General features: G+C 47.3%; 1 protein-coding gene across 4 annotated transcripts in view; it reads left to right on the top strand.

Annotated features, from left to right (window-relative positions):
• Positions 1-20,466, top strand: part of GRAMD1B (GRAM domain containing 1B) — a 143,079-nt gene that overhangs the window by 109,241 nt on the left and 13,372 nt on the right. For all 4 annotated transcript variants that reach the window (XM_077839768.1, XM_077839767.1, XM_077839769.1 and 1 more), the window contains 6 exons: positions 11,851-11,935; positions 13,670-13,773; positions 13,945-14,040; positions 14,671-14,751; positions 17,428-17,543; positions 18,730-18,886. In XM_077839768.1, the coding sequence (XP_077695894.1) occupies positions 11,851-11,935; positions 13,670-13,773; positions 13,945-14,040; positions 14,671-14,751; positions 17,428-17,543; positions 18,730-18,886 (639 nt within the window). The remainder of the gene's footprint in view (positions 1-11,850; positions 11,936-13,669; positions 13,774-13,944; positions 14,041-14,670; positions 14,752-17,427; positions 17,544-18,729; positions 18,887-20,466) is intronic.

The following is a 20,466-nucleotide window of genomic DNA, read 5'->3' as shown; positions in this document are numbered from 1 at the left end:
AAAGTCATCTTATCCTCTGGCCTAATTCTGGACCTACCTCTGCTGGGTGCTAGGAGAATTGTGGGATCCCTCCAGCCAATCTGTGAGGCTCTGATACAGACCTCTAACGTCTATGATCACCTACTCTAGAGTAAGATGAATTTGGAGCCAGCACACATGGGAACCTGACTGCTGGAGAAAGCAAAGCATTAGATCCCTCTTAACATGGGAGCCTAGACCCCAGAGAGGTTGTAGCAAGGAGATACCCTAGATATGGATCCCATGTCTGACCGATACCACTATCTGTTGAGCTGTGTACACATCACAATCGTAGAGCACTTGCATTTTTTGTGAGCGCTGAATCATGGAAATCACAGAGAGACGTTTTATCATGTTGCACCAAAGTATCCTTCATCCACAGCTCCCACCCTCCAGTACGTGCTGCCTGTCTGCTCTGGGAGTCTAAGTGGCTGAGGCAGGAATTTGCTCTTCTCTCATAGCACAGCTAGAAAGACACCAAATTTTTCCAGACACTGTCCTTCCTTCACTCACTCACTCACTTTGCACGTCTGCCTGGCCACCACTTCCAGTAGTCACCATTATTTATTTATTTTTAAATCTTCCATATCTCTAAAATCAAATCTCTTTGCTGACTAGTTCAGTTCTGAAATGAGTTTTGGTTTGAAACAGGAATTTTCCTCATGAGAGGTAGAGTGTAGACAAAGACAGACCTCGTTAGGAGGGGAAAGTGTTTAATAAGGATAGACGGGGTGAAGATGGCAGCATGGGCAGAAAACAATAGACCTCTTTCTATTGAAGTCAATGACCAAAGTCTCTTTGACTCCAGTGGGAGCTAGTGTGGATCCAGTATGCACAGACAGGCAAGGAGAGGGACAGAAGCAAGGACAGGAGAACATCTGGCTTTGGAGGCAAATGGAAGCAGTGTAGACAGATGGTGTTAGCAAGTGGTCAGAAATGTAGAGAAAGACAAACTGGGTTGGAGGAAACGTGGATTGCAGACAGGAGGAAACGGCAGAGAGGTGATCAGAAGTATGGAGAGCAGACTGACATGCACAGAAAGGTGGGGGTACTCAGAAACACAGAGCACAGACAGAAGGAGCATGGAGAAGTGGCATAAAGAAGCATGTAAAGAAGTCAGTAACCATAGCTGAAGATGGCATTGTGTTTTATACAAGAGCTGCTTGATTTTGTGACTGCTGGGAGCCATTCCCTGCTGCATGATGCTTTGGTGTGATCTGCTTCTATGGTTCTCTTGTGGTTTTGTGTCTGCTCTATCTTATCTTTCTGTTCTCTTGTTTTTCCTCCATGTATTTTCAGCATGAGAGACAGCACATCCGGAGAGTAAGCACTGGCTGCGTTCTGCGTGGTTTTTTTCTTTTTTTGTTTTAGTCCACAAAGCCATTGTGGCCAGATGAAAGCAGCAATGTGGAAACGGGGATGGGCCACCTGAGCTCCAGGAAAGGAATCAATGCTAGTGATAGCGTAACAGTTGTCAGTAATTTGCTACTGCTTTGCATTGTGTTGGGCCAGTCCCTCCCACATGTCTTGCCAGGATCGCCAGCACTGGGATAACCAGACGCTTTCTCTTCCCCCACCTCCGGGGACAGATCCATAAATTAGAGTCCATCTCCAGGGGGCGTCTAGAGAGCTCGCCTTTGGTGTAGTCTTGCAGTTTAGTCAGCTCTTGGGCGTGTCTTTAAACCTGTACATGTGAAACACAGGTACACCTACACTGCACGCAAACTCACTCTCAGCCTCACTTACGGAGCCTCATGCACCCTAGGAGTGTAGCTCTTCCCTGAAGCGCTCCTGCCCATCAGCTTTGTATTAATACACTGGCTTTGGCTGTGGAGGCACCAGCCCTATTCCTGCTGCTTTTAACTGGTTTTCTTGTTTCTGTCTGGCCTGCTATGTTATCTCCCCTCCCCTTAACACCACTTTGACCTGTCCCTGCTTCTCCGATAGAAGTTGCTCCCTCCCACGTTCCATTTTGTCTTTTCTTCTTCCAAGACTATAGCAACCTCCAGCTGTGAATATTTGCTTTAGAACTCACCCTTCCTCTGCCTCCTAGTGTGTTCTCTGGTGCCATCCATGCTTTCCAAGAGATGCATGTGAGATTTGCATCAGGACCATATCAACTGGGGCGGGGGGAGAATTTATAGTTTGTGAAGTTTGAAGTACAGAACCAATAGAAGAGTAGGCCCTTCTTCCCCAAAAGTGAAAGACCTTCCATCTGTCCTAGCCCTTCTCCTTCTATGCCCTGTAAATCAGGGGTGGAGGCTGACTGGCAGGTGCCCAGTCTGAGAGTTAAAATACAGTACCAATTCAGGTCCCTTTCCTCAGGGCCAGCTAAGTACCTGAAGGAGATTTCCACAGGGAACTCTCAATAGCCAACAGAGGCCCTTCCAGCTTTCAGCAAGCAGGGCGGGAGAGAGGACATGCCGTTCTCCTTCGGGTGACCTTTCTTAGATATCTCCTATGCCTCCAGCCTGGTACCCATGGTGAGAGTTCTCTCATCTCCCCAGGGCTGAGCCACCAGCAATCCTCTATATAATATCCAGTAGTCAGTCTTGTGACACTTAGTCAACTGCTTTCTCTGGAGACTACAGCTTCCAGCAACCCTGGTCATAAAGGGGCTAACAGATCTCCTGACCAAGTCTGAACTCACGAGCCAGTGCTCTGTTCCAGAGAGCTTCCCGGCTTTAGAAAGCCGCATCGCACACCTGCAGTGAGAATGTGGGCTGCAGCTGAATCATATAGACCCATTTCTGATCCAGAGTGAACACATGCAGCCCTGCACCTGTGCTCATATCTCCTAGGTTGAGGAGCATGGATTTACTGGCTGGCTGGTTGAGTTCAACAGCCGTGAAAAGGGAAAGCTGCCCAAGGCATTTCCAGAGCCATTGGTGAGGAGCAGCAGACTTGGGTCCTGGCTTGTCAGGATTATTAGCCTGATTGATTAGAAGTCCATTACTTAGCACATGCAGACCTCTGCAGTCAACGTTTAGCCCTCAGGCTGCACTCTGAGTGTCCCTCTTCTGGGCTTAAGTGCTCTGTGTCTGCTCATCTGTTTTGAGACAGTGAGGTGCGGGCATGCAGTGACTGAGATCAGCAGTGAGTCGCCACCTAGCTCTGTTTACTAAGAGAGTTGTCTGTCTGCATTAGCACAGGTCTCTTGTTGTTGTTGAGAGAAGGGGTCTGGTATGTCATCTCCTCCTGTCCAGTGACTCTTAAGGTGACGGAGTTTTCTCAGGCCCACTTCACCCTAGAAAAGGTTTGCCAGTATAGCTCTATCTACAAACCCTCCCAGTGTAAATGCAATTTAGACTGGAAAAAAAGTGGTTTTGCTAGTATAGCTTGTATCGGATTCCTGAGCGATAAGCTATACTGGCAAAAACACTCTGCCAGCGTAGAAATATCACTAGTAAAATCCCCCCCTTAAACAGTATTGCTCTATGTTGGCAGCTTAGAAGGAACCTCATGTCCAGGCAAATGGATACAATTCTGTCCCTCACTTCTCCTCCTCATAACAAACCCACACATCCCTGATATTTGGTTATGGGTTGAAATCACTCCCTTGTGTGAGTTTACCGGCAGTGGGACCCAATAGCTTATCAACTCATGCTGCTATTACGTACGGGGAAGAGGGCTGTGTTATGGGCATTGTGGTAGATGTACGAAATCGCTTCACTGCTTTTTTTAAAATAGGGTGTGTTTGGTCGAGCCGTTCTGCTGTGTGGAATAATTCTTCCAATCCCCTTCTCCTGGAGAATGCAGCTAGCTGTTCATGGGGTGTCAAGACACCATCCCTCCCGTGGAACAGCTATTTCTTAGCAGTAGGAAGAAACCAGGCCCAGGGCAATATGGCCCAACCCCAAGTGTTCAGAAACCATGAGTCAGGCTCCCAAAATCATGAGATTGGCTAAGAGATCATGGGATTTGAACTGTAATAAATGTTGGGTTCTTTTTCTTTGCCTCCTGGTTTTTGAGACATCAGGGATTTTGTTTTCAAGCTTTTCTCCACAGCCTCGAGGGCTAGAATCTTATTTTATTTTAAAATGAGAGCTGGTATTGTCATGTAGTAACATGACTTCAGGAGTTGGATCTGTAAGAGAAATACCAAATATTTTGAGACTTGCAATAAAATGGTGAGAGTGAGCAACACTGGGAGAGGGTTTCTGAGGCTCAGTAAAGGAGCTGAGATTAGGGAAGTATGGGCTAGTGTGAGGCCCAGTGCAGGGAAATCATGGAGCTGAAAGGGAAAGCCAAGGTGCTAACACCTACAAGAGTAAAAATGGGCATGAACAACAAATTTCAAATCCAGAGTCAAGCTTTTCCAGGATTTGGAGTGTTTGGATCTGGTGTTCTGGTCCAGCCCGTTCTAGAGAGAGGGCCTAAGCCATGAAATCAGGTTGCAGAACCAATCCAATCTTCCCCAAAGTTTGTGAGTTTTCATATCCACAGTTTGGGCTTGGGCCTGTCTCTGGCACAGAGCTAGCTGTGTGGGAAGCTGTAACGTTCTTAGCCACTAGCAGGAATCCCCCAACCAGTAAATGTTTTGAAAAGTCTATATGTGTATTCTGGAAACATTTCACTTCTTTCCATAAACAATCACTTCTTTCCTTTCTTTCTTTCCCCACTTGGGACGACAGGCCCTGTTCCCTGTCAGAGCATGGAGGATTCAGTTTATATTCCTCAGGTTCCACATCCAAGGTCAGAGCCAAGGAGGACTCTATGGAGACATGTAGACAGCCCAGCCTTCCATTCTTGTCTTCTGCCTGCTCCGCTATAAATCACTCTGGTGACCCTCCTCTCTTGACTGTCCCTAAATAGGGGTATGACCTCAGGGTTCTTGGCTCTCTGGTGCCAGAGTGTCGGGCTTCTCCAGCATTTCCAGCTGCTGTATGTAGCAAGTGCAGCTTCTGTAAATCACCTCCTGCGATCTCTGTGCAGATGGAGGCCAAACCGCCGGGAGTGGATGCAGTACTGCCAAATATTCCTTCCCAGTCACTGGTGAGAAAGAATTAGCAAGAGTAAAGAGATGTCCTTGACGAGATAGAGCAAACAGAGCTGGCTCCAGGGACCTGCAAGACCCAGGTGCATCCAAGGGGCTTTCTATCGACTAATCAGCTCCCTGGGCCAGCCCTACCCCCACTCTCATATCTCCCTGTAGAGTTCACCCCCTGCAGCTTGCTTTCTCTCTCTCCTGGTGTGTGTTTGCATTGAATATTCTCCTTCTCTGTTTCTCTGCCTCAGTTCCTCCACCTCTTCTTTTCCTTATAGCTCACTCTAAACCCGCTATGCACATTGGCTTCATGATAAGGGCATCAGGGAGTTCCACCCTGGTTACAAAAATCATTCACAAGAATTCACTGCTTTCTGCCTACATCATTGAAATGCCTCTAGAATTATTTAAATTTCCTGTAAGACACCTGCTGAAAGGCTCTGACAGCACAGCAGCATGATTCAATCCATTTCTCTTTGAGAGCAAAGTCTGGGGCGCAGCTCTAACCACAGACTATAATGAGTGGGATGAAGCGCCACCAGAAACTCTGCATTGTTTACAGTTGTCCACACAAACGCTGCACGCACACACAAATGAACTTTCCCAACAGTGGCTCCAGAGGAGAGTTAGGGCTATTACCTCTGTTGATCCACACACACAATTGAACATTCAGCTTCTAGTACCATCTCACTCAAAGCAGATACCCTGCTACCCTGTCATCACAAAACACCGGAAGACCAGAGATGGGATTGTGATAAGCACGTACTTTTCTCTCGCTCTCTACAAAATCATCATCCAGACCCTGTTCAAATTACAAATACATTCAAGATGGAAGACCAAACTCTCTAACAAAGGCAGTATACTGCTTGCTGGGAAGGACTGACTAAAATACAGCATTCAGTCAAGTGCTGTAGATTCATCTACAGTAGCTTTGGTGTGACATATGCCTCACGGCAGTACTATGTGCAATAATACAAGCAAACTCATGTCAGCTGCAGCATCAGGGCCTGATTTGTCAATACAATGTATTGCTGTTTGCACCTAAGCAAAATAGGTGGAACCCCCCCCCCCACGCAAACAGAATGGTTGTTTTTTACACTCCCTTTGCACAGGGGTGAATGATGGCACAAGATGCAAGATAGTGGAGAATCAGAGCCATGGTGTACTCAAACTGAGAGTAAAAAGTAGGAGAGGCATAAGGTCCACTGGAAAGATGAAAAAGAAAGGTAGTGAAAGAAGTTAAATGGAGGAGAGATTGAAACAGAGAGACACCCCCCGCCCCCTTTTTTTACGATACGAGAGAGAGATTCAAGCTCTCAGAGTAAAAGATCTTCACACACACACACCCCCCCCCCAAAACACCAACCAAAAAGAAAACTGAAGGAGATAAGCTGTGTATACCTTTGGGAGAAAGGAAAGTGATGTCTGAAACTGCTTCACCATTGCGTGTCAGCCTGAGCTAGTGACTCAGAATCAGACAATGACACAGTATGGAGGGACGCACTGCACAAGGCCCCAGTAGTACAGATGAGTAAGCAGTTTGTTTGATAAACACCAGTTCTCTTTTGCTTGTGAATTGTCTGCAGCCAACTTGAGATTTTTCTCAAATGTTGCCATTGTTTTAAACAAAGAAAAGGAGTACTTGTGGCACCTTAGAGACTAACCAATTTATTTGAGCATAAGCTTTCGGGAGCTACAGCTCACTTCATCGGATGCATGCAGTGGAAAATGCAGTGGGGAGATTTTATATACACAGAGAACATGAAACAATGGGTGTTACCACACACACTGTAACGAGAGTGATCAGGTAAGGTGAACTATTACAGGTGAGCTGGTAATAGTTCACCTTACCTGATCACTCTCGTTACAGTGTGTGTGGTAACACCCATTGTCTCATGTTCTCTGTGTATATAAAATCTCCCCACTGCATTTTCCACTGCATGCATCCGATGAAGTGAGCTGTAGCTCCCGAAAGCTTATGCTCAAATAAATTTGTTAGTCTCTAAGGTGCCACAAGTACTCCTGTTCTTTTTGCAGATACAGACTAACACGGCTGCTACTCTGAAACCCATTGTTTTAAATGATTCACTGGGTAATTTTTGCAAATAATTCTTGGTCTCTATCTAGTTCATCAGCAATTCATTACAAGTTTTCAGTATTCAAACTTTGACCTGCATCAATTAGTTTTGATTGGGCATGTATGTCATTGTGATATGTTCTGTTCTCTGATTGGAGGATCTTAGCACAAAGGCCAGGTTTACTCTACAAGTGTTTGCTGGCACACCTATGTTACTTGGGTGTGAAGAAGTGTGATCTCTGACCAGTGTAGCTGTGCAGGCCAAAGCCCCTAATGTAGACACAATTATACCAGCAAAACTATGCTTTTGCTGATAGTTTGTTTTGCTCGGGAGGGGGAGGGAGGGTAGAATAAACTGTACTGGCAAAAGCCGTAATGCCCATATAAACTGTGTCCACACTAGGATCACTTTGCTGGTGTAATATACTGGTATTGCCACACCAGCAAAGCACTCCTTTTGTTAATCTGGCCTAGAAATCGGGCATTTCCTAATCTAGTGATTGGGAATTCAAAATTTACTTGACACCAAAATTCCCCAATAATTACTTGAAAATTGCTCAGCATTCCTGCCATTCTCTTTAAAAACGGCTGTACACTCCTGGCAGGAGACTCCTTCGGTTAGAAGATATGGGGAAAGCCGAAAAGAGGCTGCAAACACTGGCAAATCAAAGACATTGGAACAAATTTTGCAGAGTATTTGGCCAAGTTCCTTGCTAGTATTAATGGGGGCAACAACAGTTTTGCCCTCTTGTGCCAGCAAAGAATTTGGCCTGCTTTTGTCATAGGTATCCATTTCAATCCCAAAACCTGTGTACATCCTTCGTGAAGCATCGAGGACCAAGTCCATCCTTGGTGCAGCTCTGAGCAGAGGATTCTTCTCCGCTCCCTCTCAATGTCTCTCCTGCTCTCCTTTAGTTTTCTATGTTGTACAGTCCCAGACCATCCTTTGCCAAGCCTCCCTGTCCTCTCCCTCCCACATCGATTGCTTTGGGTTTCCTGCCAGAGGATTTGTGTCTGTGTTTGAACAGCCAAAGCCAAGGATGTTTCTCCATGTGAAATCCACCCTTTACCCTAACATCTTATCTGTCCTTGCCCCCCCCCCCCATGGTGTCATTCTGTCCCAGCTCCCTGTGTTTGTGGTAGAGTTAATGTTTACCATCATCAACTCCGCCTGGCTCTTGCTATCAGTATGTGCTTCTTTGCAGAGGAGGTAGGTGGATGTGCAAAGAGAAGAGAAACATCAGTTGCCCCTGCAGGTGATTTTGGAAGTAGTTTCTCAACCAGCTCCATTCATGACCGTGACCAAAGCCCTTACATTGCAGTTGTCTGCAGCACTAGACCCCCATCACAGAGCAAGCTGTCACTGTTGAATATAGTAGTGTTGGTTTGTAGAAGTCACCCTCCGCTGTTGTTGTTGGCAGATGGGGCATATTGCTTCGCTCCTGGCTATGCTGAGAGACACACATCTGTGTCCAGTCTAACTTCAGCCATTCCACTTTTGAGTGTCTGGGGTGAGAGAGATTACTGAACCAAATGCAAGCTGCTTGCCTGCTTCCCCAGGAATCTCTCTTTCGCATCAGTGAGTCACAGTCCCTGTGCCTGGGATTAAGCCCTATTCTGGTTCCTCTGGCTTAGCCAGAGCTGAGGTTTTGTAGATGTACTTGTGCACAGTTCTTTGAGTCTTTTACTGGATACACTCTGGCCCAGCTCCCACAGAATCATCATCATCATCATCAGTGACCCTGCATTCTGAACAGGAGCTGTGCCATATTACCAAAGTCTTCCTGTGAATGTCCTCCTTTGAGCATTTCTGCACTTTAAGGGGGATGGGGTAGTGAGGGGGGCAGCCACTGTGGATTGCAGAAGTTTAAACCAATCTCCCCTGAAACTCTCAGCGAGTCCAGCTGCCGGAGCTTGAAGGCAATCCTCACCCTACCTTGCAAACGTGGACCTGGTTACTGAATAAAAGGAAAGGAGTACTTGTGGCACCTTAGAGACTAGCAAATTTATTTGATCATAAGCTTTCGTGAGCTGCAGCTCACTTCATGAGTCTCTAAGGTGCCACAAGTACTCCTTTTCTTTTTGCGAATACAGACTAACACGGCTGCTACTCTGAAACCTGAATAAAAGGAGGAACTCCAGTTTTTCAAAGGCATCTTGGGGTTATAGAGCTCCAGACCAGTCCAGTCTCCCCTCATGTTGCTGATTTCATCATAGCTGTGCTCTCCTCCTCCCTTCCCCTCCCCCTCAACGCAAGCTCTGTCCAACAACTTTCCATTACAGGAAACATCTGTTGGAGGCAGGGCTGAGCCTGGGTTACTGCAGGGCATTGGCCGACAGAGTTATCCAGATCCAGTAACTTAAAGCATGTGCAAATCATTTCAGTATCTCCCCACCCGCGTTGTCCATGAGAAAAATTAACAAAGACCAAAGCTGCCTTTCAGAGCAGAAAGGAGATGGGAGAGGAGAGCCTGAGGCAGGCGCTGAAGAAATAAGTTACTGCTTCTCTGATCAGCAGGCTGTGTTGGTGAGCTGCATACTGGTGTCCTGAGCAGCCTCGGAATTTGAGGCTAGATCTGTGATTTACTGCTAACACTGTGGGGTCCTGGAGAGCTGGACTATGTAAGTGTCTGCTTGTCCTGAGCAGCCGTGTCTGTAAGGCACTGCTGCCCCCTTGCAGCCCCGCTTGGACTCTTCCAGCTGAAGGCACTTTTGCAGTGCTCCTTTAAAGGATACTCCCGAGTGGTGACCAGTGAGAGAGAAGCCACAAGAGCGCGAATAGTGCTGACCAATGAGTTCCCCTTATGAGCCACTTTTTCAAAGTCTCTTGGAGAGTGATTCTTCTCTGGAGCTGCAGAGACTGCTAGGGCAGAAGAGCTGAATGTGAGGAGGAGAGAAGCAGGCTGCTGCTGTGTCTTCATTCATTGACTTTGAATCTGAACCAGTGCAAGTGGCAGTGTGAGCCGGAGAAGGGGAGGGTGGCGGAGAGGTCGAAGGTATTGAGGGGGTGTCATGGATTGCTTGCTGGAGTGTGGTGCGCTCTGGGGCCCCATGCTGGGTCAAGAGAACGAGGAGTTGCTGTGGTACCTGGGGGGGCTGAACAGTTCACCCCAAGAATATGACAGCCCAGGATCAGAAGAAATTCCAGCCGTGAGTGTCTTCATTTATCAGTGTCACAGAAGTTCTGGTGCCTCCTCTCTTTGCCACTTAGATCCCACTGCCAAATAGAAGACTCTGGAGAGTCCAGTTTTTAAATATGGAAGCCCTCATGGAGAATCCCAAGCCCAAACTGGGGATCGGAATGTCCCCGACTGCAGGGGAAGGTTCTGATCCAGATCCAAAGTTTACTGCTCAACTCAATCTCTCTAATGGGCTGAACCAAAACCTCAGTTCTGATTGCACCCTTCTCCTAGCTCACCCCACCATGAGCTTTGGAGAAATTTGGCTCCAGGCTGGAACTCCTCCTCTGGGCCCACCTCTAGCCCTGAGCCCACATTTGGATGCTCAGATTGGCATATTGGTGAGTAAATTCCCAATTCACACACCTGCAAATTTCTGTGTCCAGTGCAAGACTGTGACATGGTAATGAAGTACCTATCTTTGGGTCCACAGACTGTCTCTGAAGGACCTAGATGATGCAAAGAGCTATTAATGGCTTATTAATCAAACTCGAAGGGGGGTGCAAAGGAGAAGCAGCTAAATTCTTAGTGAGACAGTTCTCAGGGGAATGAGAGGGGCTGATTTTTGCATGATTTTTTTTCTTCACTTCTTCCTGTGCTAATACTTTTGTATTACACATGGCAAGTAATCTCCCTGGTGTCCTCTCCCTCCCCTTCCTCTAGTAGAAGGCGACTTCTGAATTCCCTGCGTTCTACCCTCATTCACCTGTCTTTCTGACTCAGGGAACGTGTTGCCCTGCAAGAATAGGGGTGGGAAGGGATTAGACAGACGGGGCTGTACTTCAGGAGAAGGGAGCATTCTGGATTAGAGGAGAGATGTGCTACATTGGCATTTCTGCCTGCTTCCATTCATAGCTCTCAGAAGGCTCTGCTGGTGGGGAAGGTTCAGCCATTCTCAGAAGTCAGCATTGGCCAAGGAGGCTGCATTTGGCCAAGATTACCGCTCCCGAGATGGATTCATACTAAAATTCTCATACTCATGGTCTTGCTGCAGCCAGTGGCAAAACTTCCATTGATTGTCTTCATTTGGGCCAGCGTAAAGTCCCCACATGCAGCCTCTCCTGTCTCCCACAGGAGTGCTGGCACCACACCAGTCGGCAGGGAGAGCTCCAGACTTCAGCATCCATGAGCTCCCAGTGCCAGTGTTTCTACCTCATTCTCTGCAGCACCTGACGCTCGGGTTCCTATACCACTCCCTGCATTGCTGTCTTCTGGAATAGCTGGTGGGATGCACCAGCTCTAGAGCTCCTCTAGCACCTGGTACTGGGAAAGTCTGCAGTCCATGAGAGCTTCCCTGCAGCTATCACTGCTGTGCTGTTCCACACTGCCGCCGAGCAGACCATGGCATAGCCCTTCTGCTTGCTGCTCCCACTTCTCTGACAAGTCAGGGTCTCTTCCTCCTTTATTCCTGCCTTCTTCACACTTACTAAACTAAGCCCCCAATCTTCCCCTCGATGTGTCACTGGGATAAAATCTCCTGCTTTTATAAACTCATTGAATCTCCTCCTTGCACCCCATGCCCTGATGTCCTTGTCTTTCTCTCCCCGCCACTCCCAGTCCCTCTCTTATGGTCACTCTGTTATTTGCAGGTGTTGAGTCCGACGTATAAACAGCGTAATGAAGACTTTAGGAAACTCTTCAAACAGCTTCCTGACACTGAGCGCCTCATAGTAGGTAAGGCTGGCTGGGCTCCTCCCTGCCCTTCTACACTGTGCCCTGCTAGGCTGTGGGCGGACGTTTCGGGAGGAAGCTCAGGGACAGGTGCATGAGTCTGTTTCCTCTAGAAAGAGGTCACCCTGAAGCCTTGTCTACACTTGCGGTGGTGTGTAGGGTGTGGTTAGCTCCATGCCGCAGTGAAAGGCCGGCTGCATCCACGCTGCCGTGCGTAGCTCCACGCCGCAGTGAAAGGCCGGCTGCGTCCACGCTGCCGTGCGGAGCTCCACGCCGCAGTGAAAGGCCGGCTGCATCCACGCTGCCGTGCGGAGCTCCACGCCGCAGTGAAAGGCCGGCTGCATCCACGCTGCCGTGCGGAGCTCCACGCCGCAGTGAAAGGCCGGCTGCATCCACGCTGCCGTGCGGAGCTCCACGCCGCAGTGAAAGGCCGGCTGCATCCACGCTGCCGTGCGGAGCTCCACGCCGCAGTGAGTGAAAGGCCGGCTGCATCCACGCTGCCGTGCGGAGCTCCACGCCGCAGTGAGTGAAAGGCCGGCTGCATCCACGCTGCCGTGCGGAGCTCCATGCCGCAGTGAGTGAAAGGCCGGCTGCATCCACGCTGCCGTGCGGAGCTCCACGCCACAGTGAGTGAAAGGGCAGCTGTGTCCCGCGCTGCCGTGCGGAGCTCCACCCAGCAGTGAAAGGCTCTGGCACAGGTAAGGCTGATTCCCCTGTACTCCACCCACCTAAACAGTGCCTCACCCTCCACACAGCTGTTCACACCTACACTAGTGGAATGTGCAGTGTCTGTACTCTGCATGCAGCCATAAGTGTAGTGAACAAGCCCGTTGCCTGCCTCCCGTATATGTAGGGCCCGATCCTCAGCTGGTGCAAACGGCCCTCTTGCTGCTGGCTTCACTAAAGCAACACTGATTGGCTCTGCCTGAGGATCTGGCTCCTAATGGCTTCGAGAGCCTGGAGAAAAGTCCCCTTCCCACTTGGTGAGTCAGATGAGGGGTTAGCCTGAGAGCTGGTTTGCAGCTGTTAACTCATGTTACCTACCACAACGATCCTTGTCTGATGGAGGGGAGAGTATCTGAGGGAAGGGGAGAAGAAAGGGCTGAGTATAAGCAGGCAAGGAGTAGTGTGTGGAGGGGTGGGGGAAAGGAGGGTTAAAGCAAAGGCCTCAGCACAGATGGGTAAAGTTTAAGCCACCGAAGAGGTCCAGCTGTGCCAAGTTCCCATCCAGCTCCACGTTCCCCATATGTGTGTCAGGAGGGAGGTCCAGAGTTGTCACGTGGGCCTTTTTCTTGTTTATTTTGGGTTACCCACCTTAGCAGTTGCACTGCTCCACCTTCTCCCTGTAACCCCCCCTTCACACCTGCTCTGCGCTGCCCCTTCACACGGTGTTGCCCGTTTCTCCCACTCCCAGTTAAGCCACCGTGCTGCAGCGGTTTGACTACTGCCCGTCGCACTGCATCCATTCACTCGTACTGTGCGTGCGTGATGATCTGGGAACCACCCGTTACTATCTGGAAGGTGCAAATGCTGAGGAGGGAGAAGAGCTGTTGGGGATGGTTCAGGCGGGCAGAGCTATGTCTAATGGCACCGAACAGTGGAAAGGAAAATACAGCCATTTTTCCTAGCTCAGCTCTTTGGCTTGTTTTGGCATAGTTGTGGTTCTGTCTGGCCTGCCAGCTCAAGCAATATGCCAGTGCTCCTGCTTCCTGCTTATCTTCTGGTGCCTATCCACAGATTACTCATGTGCGCTTCAAAGAGACATTCTCCTGCAGGGCCGACTCTACCTCTCCGAAAACTGGATCTGCTTCTACAGCAACATCTTCCGCTGGGAAACACTGGTAAAGACCCTCTTACTTCTCCATCAGGGTTGTGATTTTCAGGGCTGTCAGGATTTTCTTGCCCATCTCAAAAGCATTCTGGGCATGCTGTGACTTCTTCGTTAACTCACCTCTTTATCCCCTTTCTCTTTCTCGCATCCCTTTTCTCTTGTGCCATGGCCCTGACCATAGCTGACAGTCCGTTTGAAGGATATCTGCTCCATGACCAAGGAAAAAACTGCACGGCTCATTCCTAACGCCATCCAAGTTTGCACTGACACTGAAAAGGTATGTCCCAGAACCCTCCACTTCTGGCCAATCTGCACAAGGTGAGTGCTAAGCTAGTCTGGTGCCGGAGTGGTATAAATACCTAACGTGGGTTCAGCGCTGATGTTGGCATTGGGTAGACGCAGAGATGCAATATACACACTGCATACTGCTAAGTGTAGCTTTGGGGACATGAGGGTAATGTAGGGACAGCATCCAGACCCTGAGATAAGGCTGGCTGATCTAGGGACAGCGAATGGATTGTTGTGTGGGGAAAGGGTTGTGCAAGGATGGCATTAGGGAAAGGGACTGGGAAATCACTAATCCCTGCCAGTTGGGCAAATCATTTCCCCTCTCTGAGCCTCAGACTTCCCATCTCTAAAATGGGGATAATGCTATTTACCTTACAAACCCCTCGTACGTGAATTTTTGACTCACAGTGTAGGTTATTGAGTTAATGGCTACTTATCATGTCCTCAAACATGCTCCCTTGGGTAAGTGACGCTCAGATCCCCCCTTTGCTCAGTAGTTGAACAGTTCTGCTTTCAATAAGCTCATTAATTCTCCATGTGTTCTGCTCACGAAGGCTGAAATCGGGTTCCTCTGTTTTTTGCTGGCACTCACTTTTTCTCTCTGTCTCTGCCCTTTCAGCACTTTTTCACTTCTTTCGGTGCCAGAGATAGGACGTACATGATGATGTTCAGACTCTGGCAGAATGCTCTCCTCGAAAAGGTACGGAGACTTTCCTATGTGCGTGTAGCAGAGCTCCCTGCTGCCTGGCTGGGGCAGTCTGCTCGCTTAATGTGCTGCCCCAGCTCAGACCCATGCAGGAATCCACAGTGCTTGTGACTAATCCATATACATGAACCTGTAGGTATAGTAAATGCACATCTATGCAAGCAAATCAGGTAATTGTGCAAGTGCAATTACCCCTGTTACTCACAGAATTACTTTTATGCATAGGCATATCGGCACACAAATTAAAGCTCCTCTGTTGAAAATGTGTCCCACCTCTTTTACCACTGCTGGTGTATGAATACGTGTGTGGCCCAGCAGTAGTTTTCCTAAGGCCCTCATTTAAAATTAACTGGCCCAGAGAAAAGTAGTTCCTGCATGTAGCAGAAATCTCTGACCACACAGGCAAAGGGCATAACAGGCACACAGTGCAGGAGGGAGAGTCAAGGATGGGACAGAGACAGAGCATGAGTCTATGGCATCCCAGAGTGTGTGGGAGCAGTAGAGAAGATGCAAGACGCGTAGGGTAACACTGGAAGAGTATGGTTCCAAAAAGTGCCAGTATATCCCACCTATTCTGCAGCAGCTGGAGTCCCGAATGTATCTGGTTTGACTTGCAGATTCCATCCTGTACCAGTATGTCCAGCCTCATTGCAGGAGTGAGAGTCCAGGATGGAACAGATAGGACTATCAGCACGTGGAGGTGTGCTCAGCAATGCCATAGGAGTGTGAGCTCACAACACGCTAGAAATGTTAACTAAAGCAGGCCTTGATTTCAGGACAAGGCAGTGTTAGCATGTAGCAGGATAAACTTCTCTCTGCGATACCTTAATGTATCACCAGTGTAACATAGTGATTGAAACAGCCTTATTTAAATTCATATCGAAAGTCTGTGTCCTTAGTTCAAGGCTTGAAACAAACAGGAACTGAGATTTGGAGCGGTGAAGACAGGAAATACTTTAAGCTCTTTCCCCAAATTCAGGGCCCAAGGCTGGTAGCAGGGAGGGAGAAAAAAGAAAGAAACCCAGCCAGGTGCCCTTGATAAAGCATATGAATTGAATAGACTGCAGATGGGCAGAGGATGAAATGGAACTAGATTGCCTCCTGGTAAATCTGTTTCCCATTTGAGCCTTGCCATCATTTTGACGATTACTGTGACATGGTTAAATCATTGAACCTTGATTAAGATTTTCCTTCCTTGTCACAGACAGCAACAACTGGGAAAAATTCAAACCAACCAACTCCAGAAAGGTTCACGGGATTTTTATTTTTTTTAATTAGTGAGAAATCCTTCTTGCCTGTCATTTTATTTCCTGTTGGAAACAAACCATCCCTTTATTGTCCCCCAGAACTTCTACATCACAAGTTCTGCTGCCTCTTCTCTGCATAGTTGGAAGATGAAGTCACGTTCTGATCAGCTGATCTTGATCCCCAAAGGGCTAGGTTTTGAAGATTGACCTTCCCTGTAATTTTGTTTCTCTTTCTAACTAGTGGCGTGTATGATCTTTTCACAGTAATGCCACGAGTCCATCTCTTCACAGTAATGCTAGTCTTCTCAATTTAAAGCCCCAGGGGAAAATATCTTTGTCTCCTCAAAGCCACTTGAGGTTTTTTTGTTTTGTTTTGTTTAATGGCTTTCTCTGTAGCAGCAAAATGTGGGCAGCCTCCATTAAAAAAAAGAAAAGAAAAAGAAACAAACTTGTCAAAAAACCCAGAGGTCCTTTGTATCGTGTCAGTGGGAGGGTAAAAACACACATGAAGGAGAGAAGAGCTTCCTAAAGGAGCAGAACTACCATGGTTGATGATATTTATACAGCACTATGGGGATATGCAGGGAGATTTGTCGGCAGGTCTCCCTCTCCAAGCTGCTCCAGGGCTATCCTCGTCCTGGTGTTTCCTCTCCTCTTTCCCAGGCATCTGACGAGCCATGAGGTTGTTGTATAGGAAATCAAGGAGGTGACCAAGAGCTATCTAGGCCAGAACTTGAGCTGACAGCAAAAGCTTGCATGGTAATGGTGTGACTACTATATCAGGGTGGTCTCTAATCTGGGGCAGTTTCTGTATGTGGCAATATGTATGCTCACAGCATCACTGGGGTTCATTGCCAGGAAGAGACTGTCACGAGCTTGTGGCCCTGGGAGAGAAGATGCTATGCCACGGCGAGCTACATTACTGAGCTCTCACTTCAGCTCCCCAGGCAGGAAATTAGCCCTTCTGTGAAAATGAAAGAAATGGCTTTAAATTGGTAAAGAAAGAGAAAGAAAGTGAGGTGAGCAGCATTGCAGGAAACTAGAACACCCAGCAACAGTTCCCTGCCTTAGGTCATGGACAGAAACTTCCACTAGTTCCCCTCGGGCTGAGACCCCCATAGGCCTGACCTGTATGCCAGCATGTTTATGCCAGGCTTTTCCTGGGCTCTGGCATTCACTGGGCCGGAGTGTTATCTCATGGTTGGAGAAGAGGAATAACTATCAGGTGTCCTTGGTTCTATTCACAGCTGGGACACCTTGGGTGAGTCAAGCGTGGGTGTTACGAGGATGAGTCAGTCATTGTTAGGGTGGTACACTGAAGGTGTGAAGTGCTATGTAAGTGCTAAGCGAGATGAATTAGTTAGTGTCTGGGATTCTTAGATGGAAGGTGTATGTTGTTATCCTTTCCGCCCTCCCCCCGTAGCCCCTGTGTCCAAAGGAGCTCTGGCACTTCGTCCACCAATGTTACGGGAACGAACTGGGGCTGACCAGCGATGATGAAGACTACGTGCCTCCTGATGATGATTTCAACACGATGGGGTGAGTAAGTGAAACTAGCTCATGATGAAGGATTGTGAATGCTGGTGATGCCTTCAGGAAATTAGGACCCCCATCCCTTGCAGGCCTCCAACTACCATTGAAGTCAGTGTGCAAGGAGTTGTGGGATCAGGCTGGAGATCTGAACTAAGCACCTAATGCTGCAGATGCTTATCATGGACCATATCCTTTTACCTGTCAATGGACCTTCAGCACTGAAAGAACAGTGCCCTGCTATTTGAGTTAAAGGAGTAGTAGCTCTGTTAGCAAGGAGCAGGCTGTTACACTGACTGGAGCCAGCCACTGCAGCGAGCACATAGTGTTTCACACAAGCCAATGCATTATCCTATTAATTTAGGCTTAAATAGAGACTGGGAGTGGCTAAGTCATTATGCAAGGTAGCCTATTTCCTCTTGTTTTTTCCTACCCCCCCCCCCCCAGATGTTCTGGTTTAACTTGGTTTTAAACTTGGAGAGTGGTCAGTTTGGATGAGCTATTACCAGCAGGAGAGTGAGTCTGTGTGTGTATGGGGGTGGGTTTTTGGAGGGGGGTGAGGGAGTGAGAGAACCTGGATTTGTGCAGGAAATGGCCTAACTTGATTATCATGCACATTGTGTAAAGAGTTGTCACTTTGGATGGGCTATCACCAGCAGGAGAGTGAATTTGTGTGGGGGGGTGGAGGGTGAGAAAACCTGGATTTGTGCTGGAAATGGCCTAACCTGTTGCTCACTTTAGATAAGCTATTACCAGCAGGACAGTGGGGTGGGAGGAGGTATTGTTTCATATTCTCTGTGTATATATAAAGTCTGCTGCAGTTTCCACGGTATGCATCTGATGAAGTGAGCTGTAGCTCACGAAAGCTCATGCTCAAATAAATTGGTTAGTCTCTAAGGTGCCACAAGGACTCCTTTTCTTTTTGCGAATACAGACTAACACGGCTGTTACTCTGAAACCTATCCTGACAGAAGATACCAAAACCTCTTGATAATTTGTATAAGCACCTGAAATGTTGGGGGCTGGAACCATGTTGGGAAAAGGCTGTTCCCACAAGATTCCCAGTCATTTCTGCTTCCGCTCAGGCTCGAAATACCGTGAGAACATCCTTATTCCAATGTTTCCCATCTCCAGTCCCGGCCAGAGGTAGGAAAATACAGAGTTAAAGACTGGTGTGTTCTGTCTGGATTTACAGCTACTGCGAGGAGATCCCTGTAGAAGAAAATGAAGTGAATGACAGCTCCTCCAAGAGCAGCATAGAGGCCAAACCTGAAGCTAGTCCTCTGCTGCCCAAGAAGTCCATCACCGCCAGCACGTTGACATCCACGGGGAGCAGTGAAGCGCCAACTTCGGTATGTGTCTCCTTCCCCTACCCCATCCCAAATCTGATTGCAGACCAGAGGCCAGGAGCATACAAATAGGCTGTTGGAAGGACAGGCTATGACTTAGAGGAGAGATTCAGGTCGATAATTTAGCAATCTGCAGAAGTTATGTGTAATCTCTTGGGGATACTGTTGTCTCATTTATTTATTTATTTATTTATTTATTTAGACCTATACACACACCCTTTAAGCAGGGAGTTCCTGATCCTCCTCCTTTTGACAGTTCTTAAATAAACCGTGCTGTAACAGGCTGCTCCTATAGTCTCTCTTCCAATGCAACCAAAAATAACCCACCCCCAAAAGCATTGCTATGATCTGCCGTCGCGACCCTCCACAAGGAAAAAAAAAAAAAGAAGGGGGACCTGCAGCCTGCCATGAAAGTCATTAACCATGCCTGTTATATGGTGGCAATGAAAGCATTTTGGCATCGGTGGGCCCAGATTAAAGGAAACTGATTTTTCAAGATAGATTCAGGTTGTTTGTTTTTTCCCCTCTAAAATCTCTTTTCACTCGTGGCGTCACTCCAAGGCAGAGTTAAGGTGATTGAGGTGGCCTGGCTGCACATTTCCACACCTTGACAAGTTCGGATTGTGTTGGGGGTTTAAGCTGAACTCTGAATTTTCTGGGTTTATAGTGCTTGTTTGGGGGATAATTGCAACTTGGATATGTTTTTTTTTATTATATATCCTTATGTATATACTCAACCTTAACTGAAATATAAAAAGGTCTGTGGGAATACATGATATAGCAGCACACACATGCACACAAAGTATTAGCTTGATTTCCAAAGGTGTTGAGCAGCCCCAGCTTCTGTTGAAGTCAAAGGGGGCTGCAAGTGTTCAGACCTTGAAAAATTGGTCCCTGTGTGTATTAAAAATAAATATATCAATTAGGGCTGTTGATTAATTGCAGTTAACTCATGTGATTAATTCAAAAAAATTAATTGCAATTAAAAAAATTAATCGTGATTAATCACAGTTTTAATTGCACTGTTAAACAATAGAATACAAATTGAAATTTATTAAATATTTTGGATGTTTTTCTATATTTTCATATATATTGTATTCTGTGTTATAATTGAAATCAAAATGCATTTTGGTTTTTATTACAAATATTTGCATGGTAAAAATGATAAAAGAAATAGTGTTTTCAGTTCACCTCATACAAGTACTATAGTGCAGTCTTTGTTGTGAAAGTGCAATTTACAAATGTAGATTTTTATTTGTTTGTTTACATTTGCAGGATATAATGCTGCCCTCTTCTTTTTTACACTGTCACCAGAAAGTGAGAATAGGCATTTGCATGGTGCTTTTGTAGCCAATATTGCAAGGTATTTACGTGCCAGATATGCCAAACGTTTGTATGCCCCTTCATGCTTCAGCCACCATTCCAGAGGATGCTTCCATGCTGATGACACTCGTTAAAAAAATGATGTGTTAATTAAATTTGTGACTGAACTCCTTGGGGGAGAATTGCATGTCCCCTGCTCTGTTTTACCCACATAATGTTACAGCAGTCTCCGATGATGACCCAGCACATGTTGTTCATTT

Source organism: Eretmochelys imbricata, chromosome 22, assembly GCF_965152235.1.
Source record: "Eretmochelys imbricata isolate rEreImb1 chromosome 22, rEreImb1.hap1, whole genome shotgun sequence".
Taxonomy (NCBI): Eukaryota; Metazoa; Chordata; order Testudines; family Cheloniidae; genus Eretmochelys; species Eretmochelys imbricata.
This window is presented reverse-complemented; position numbering and strand designations above follow the sequence as displayed.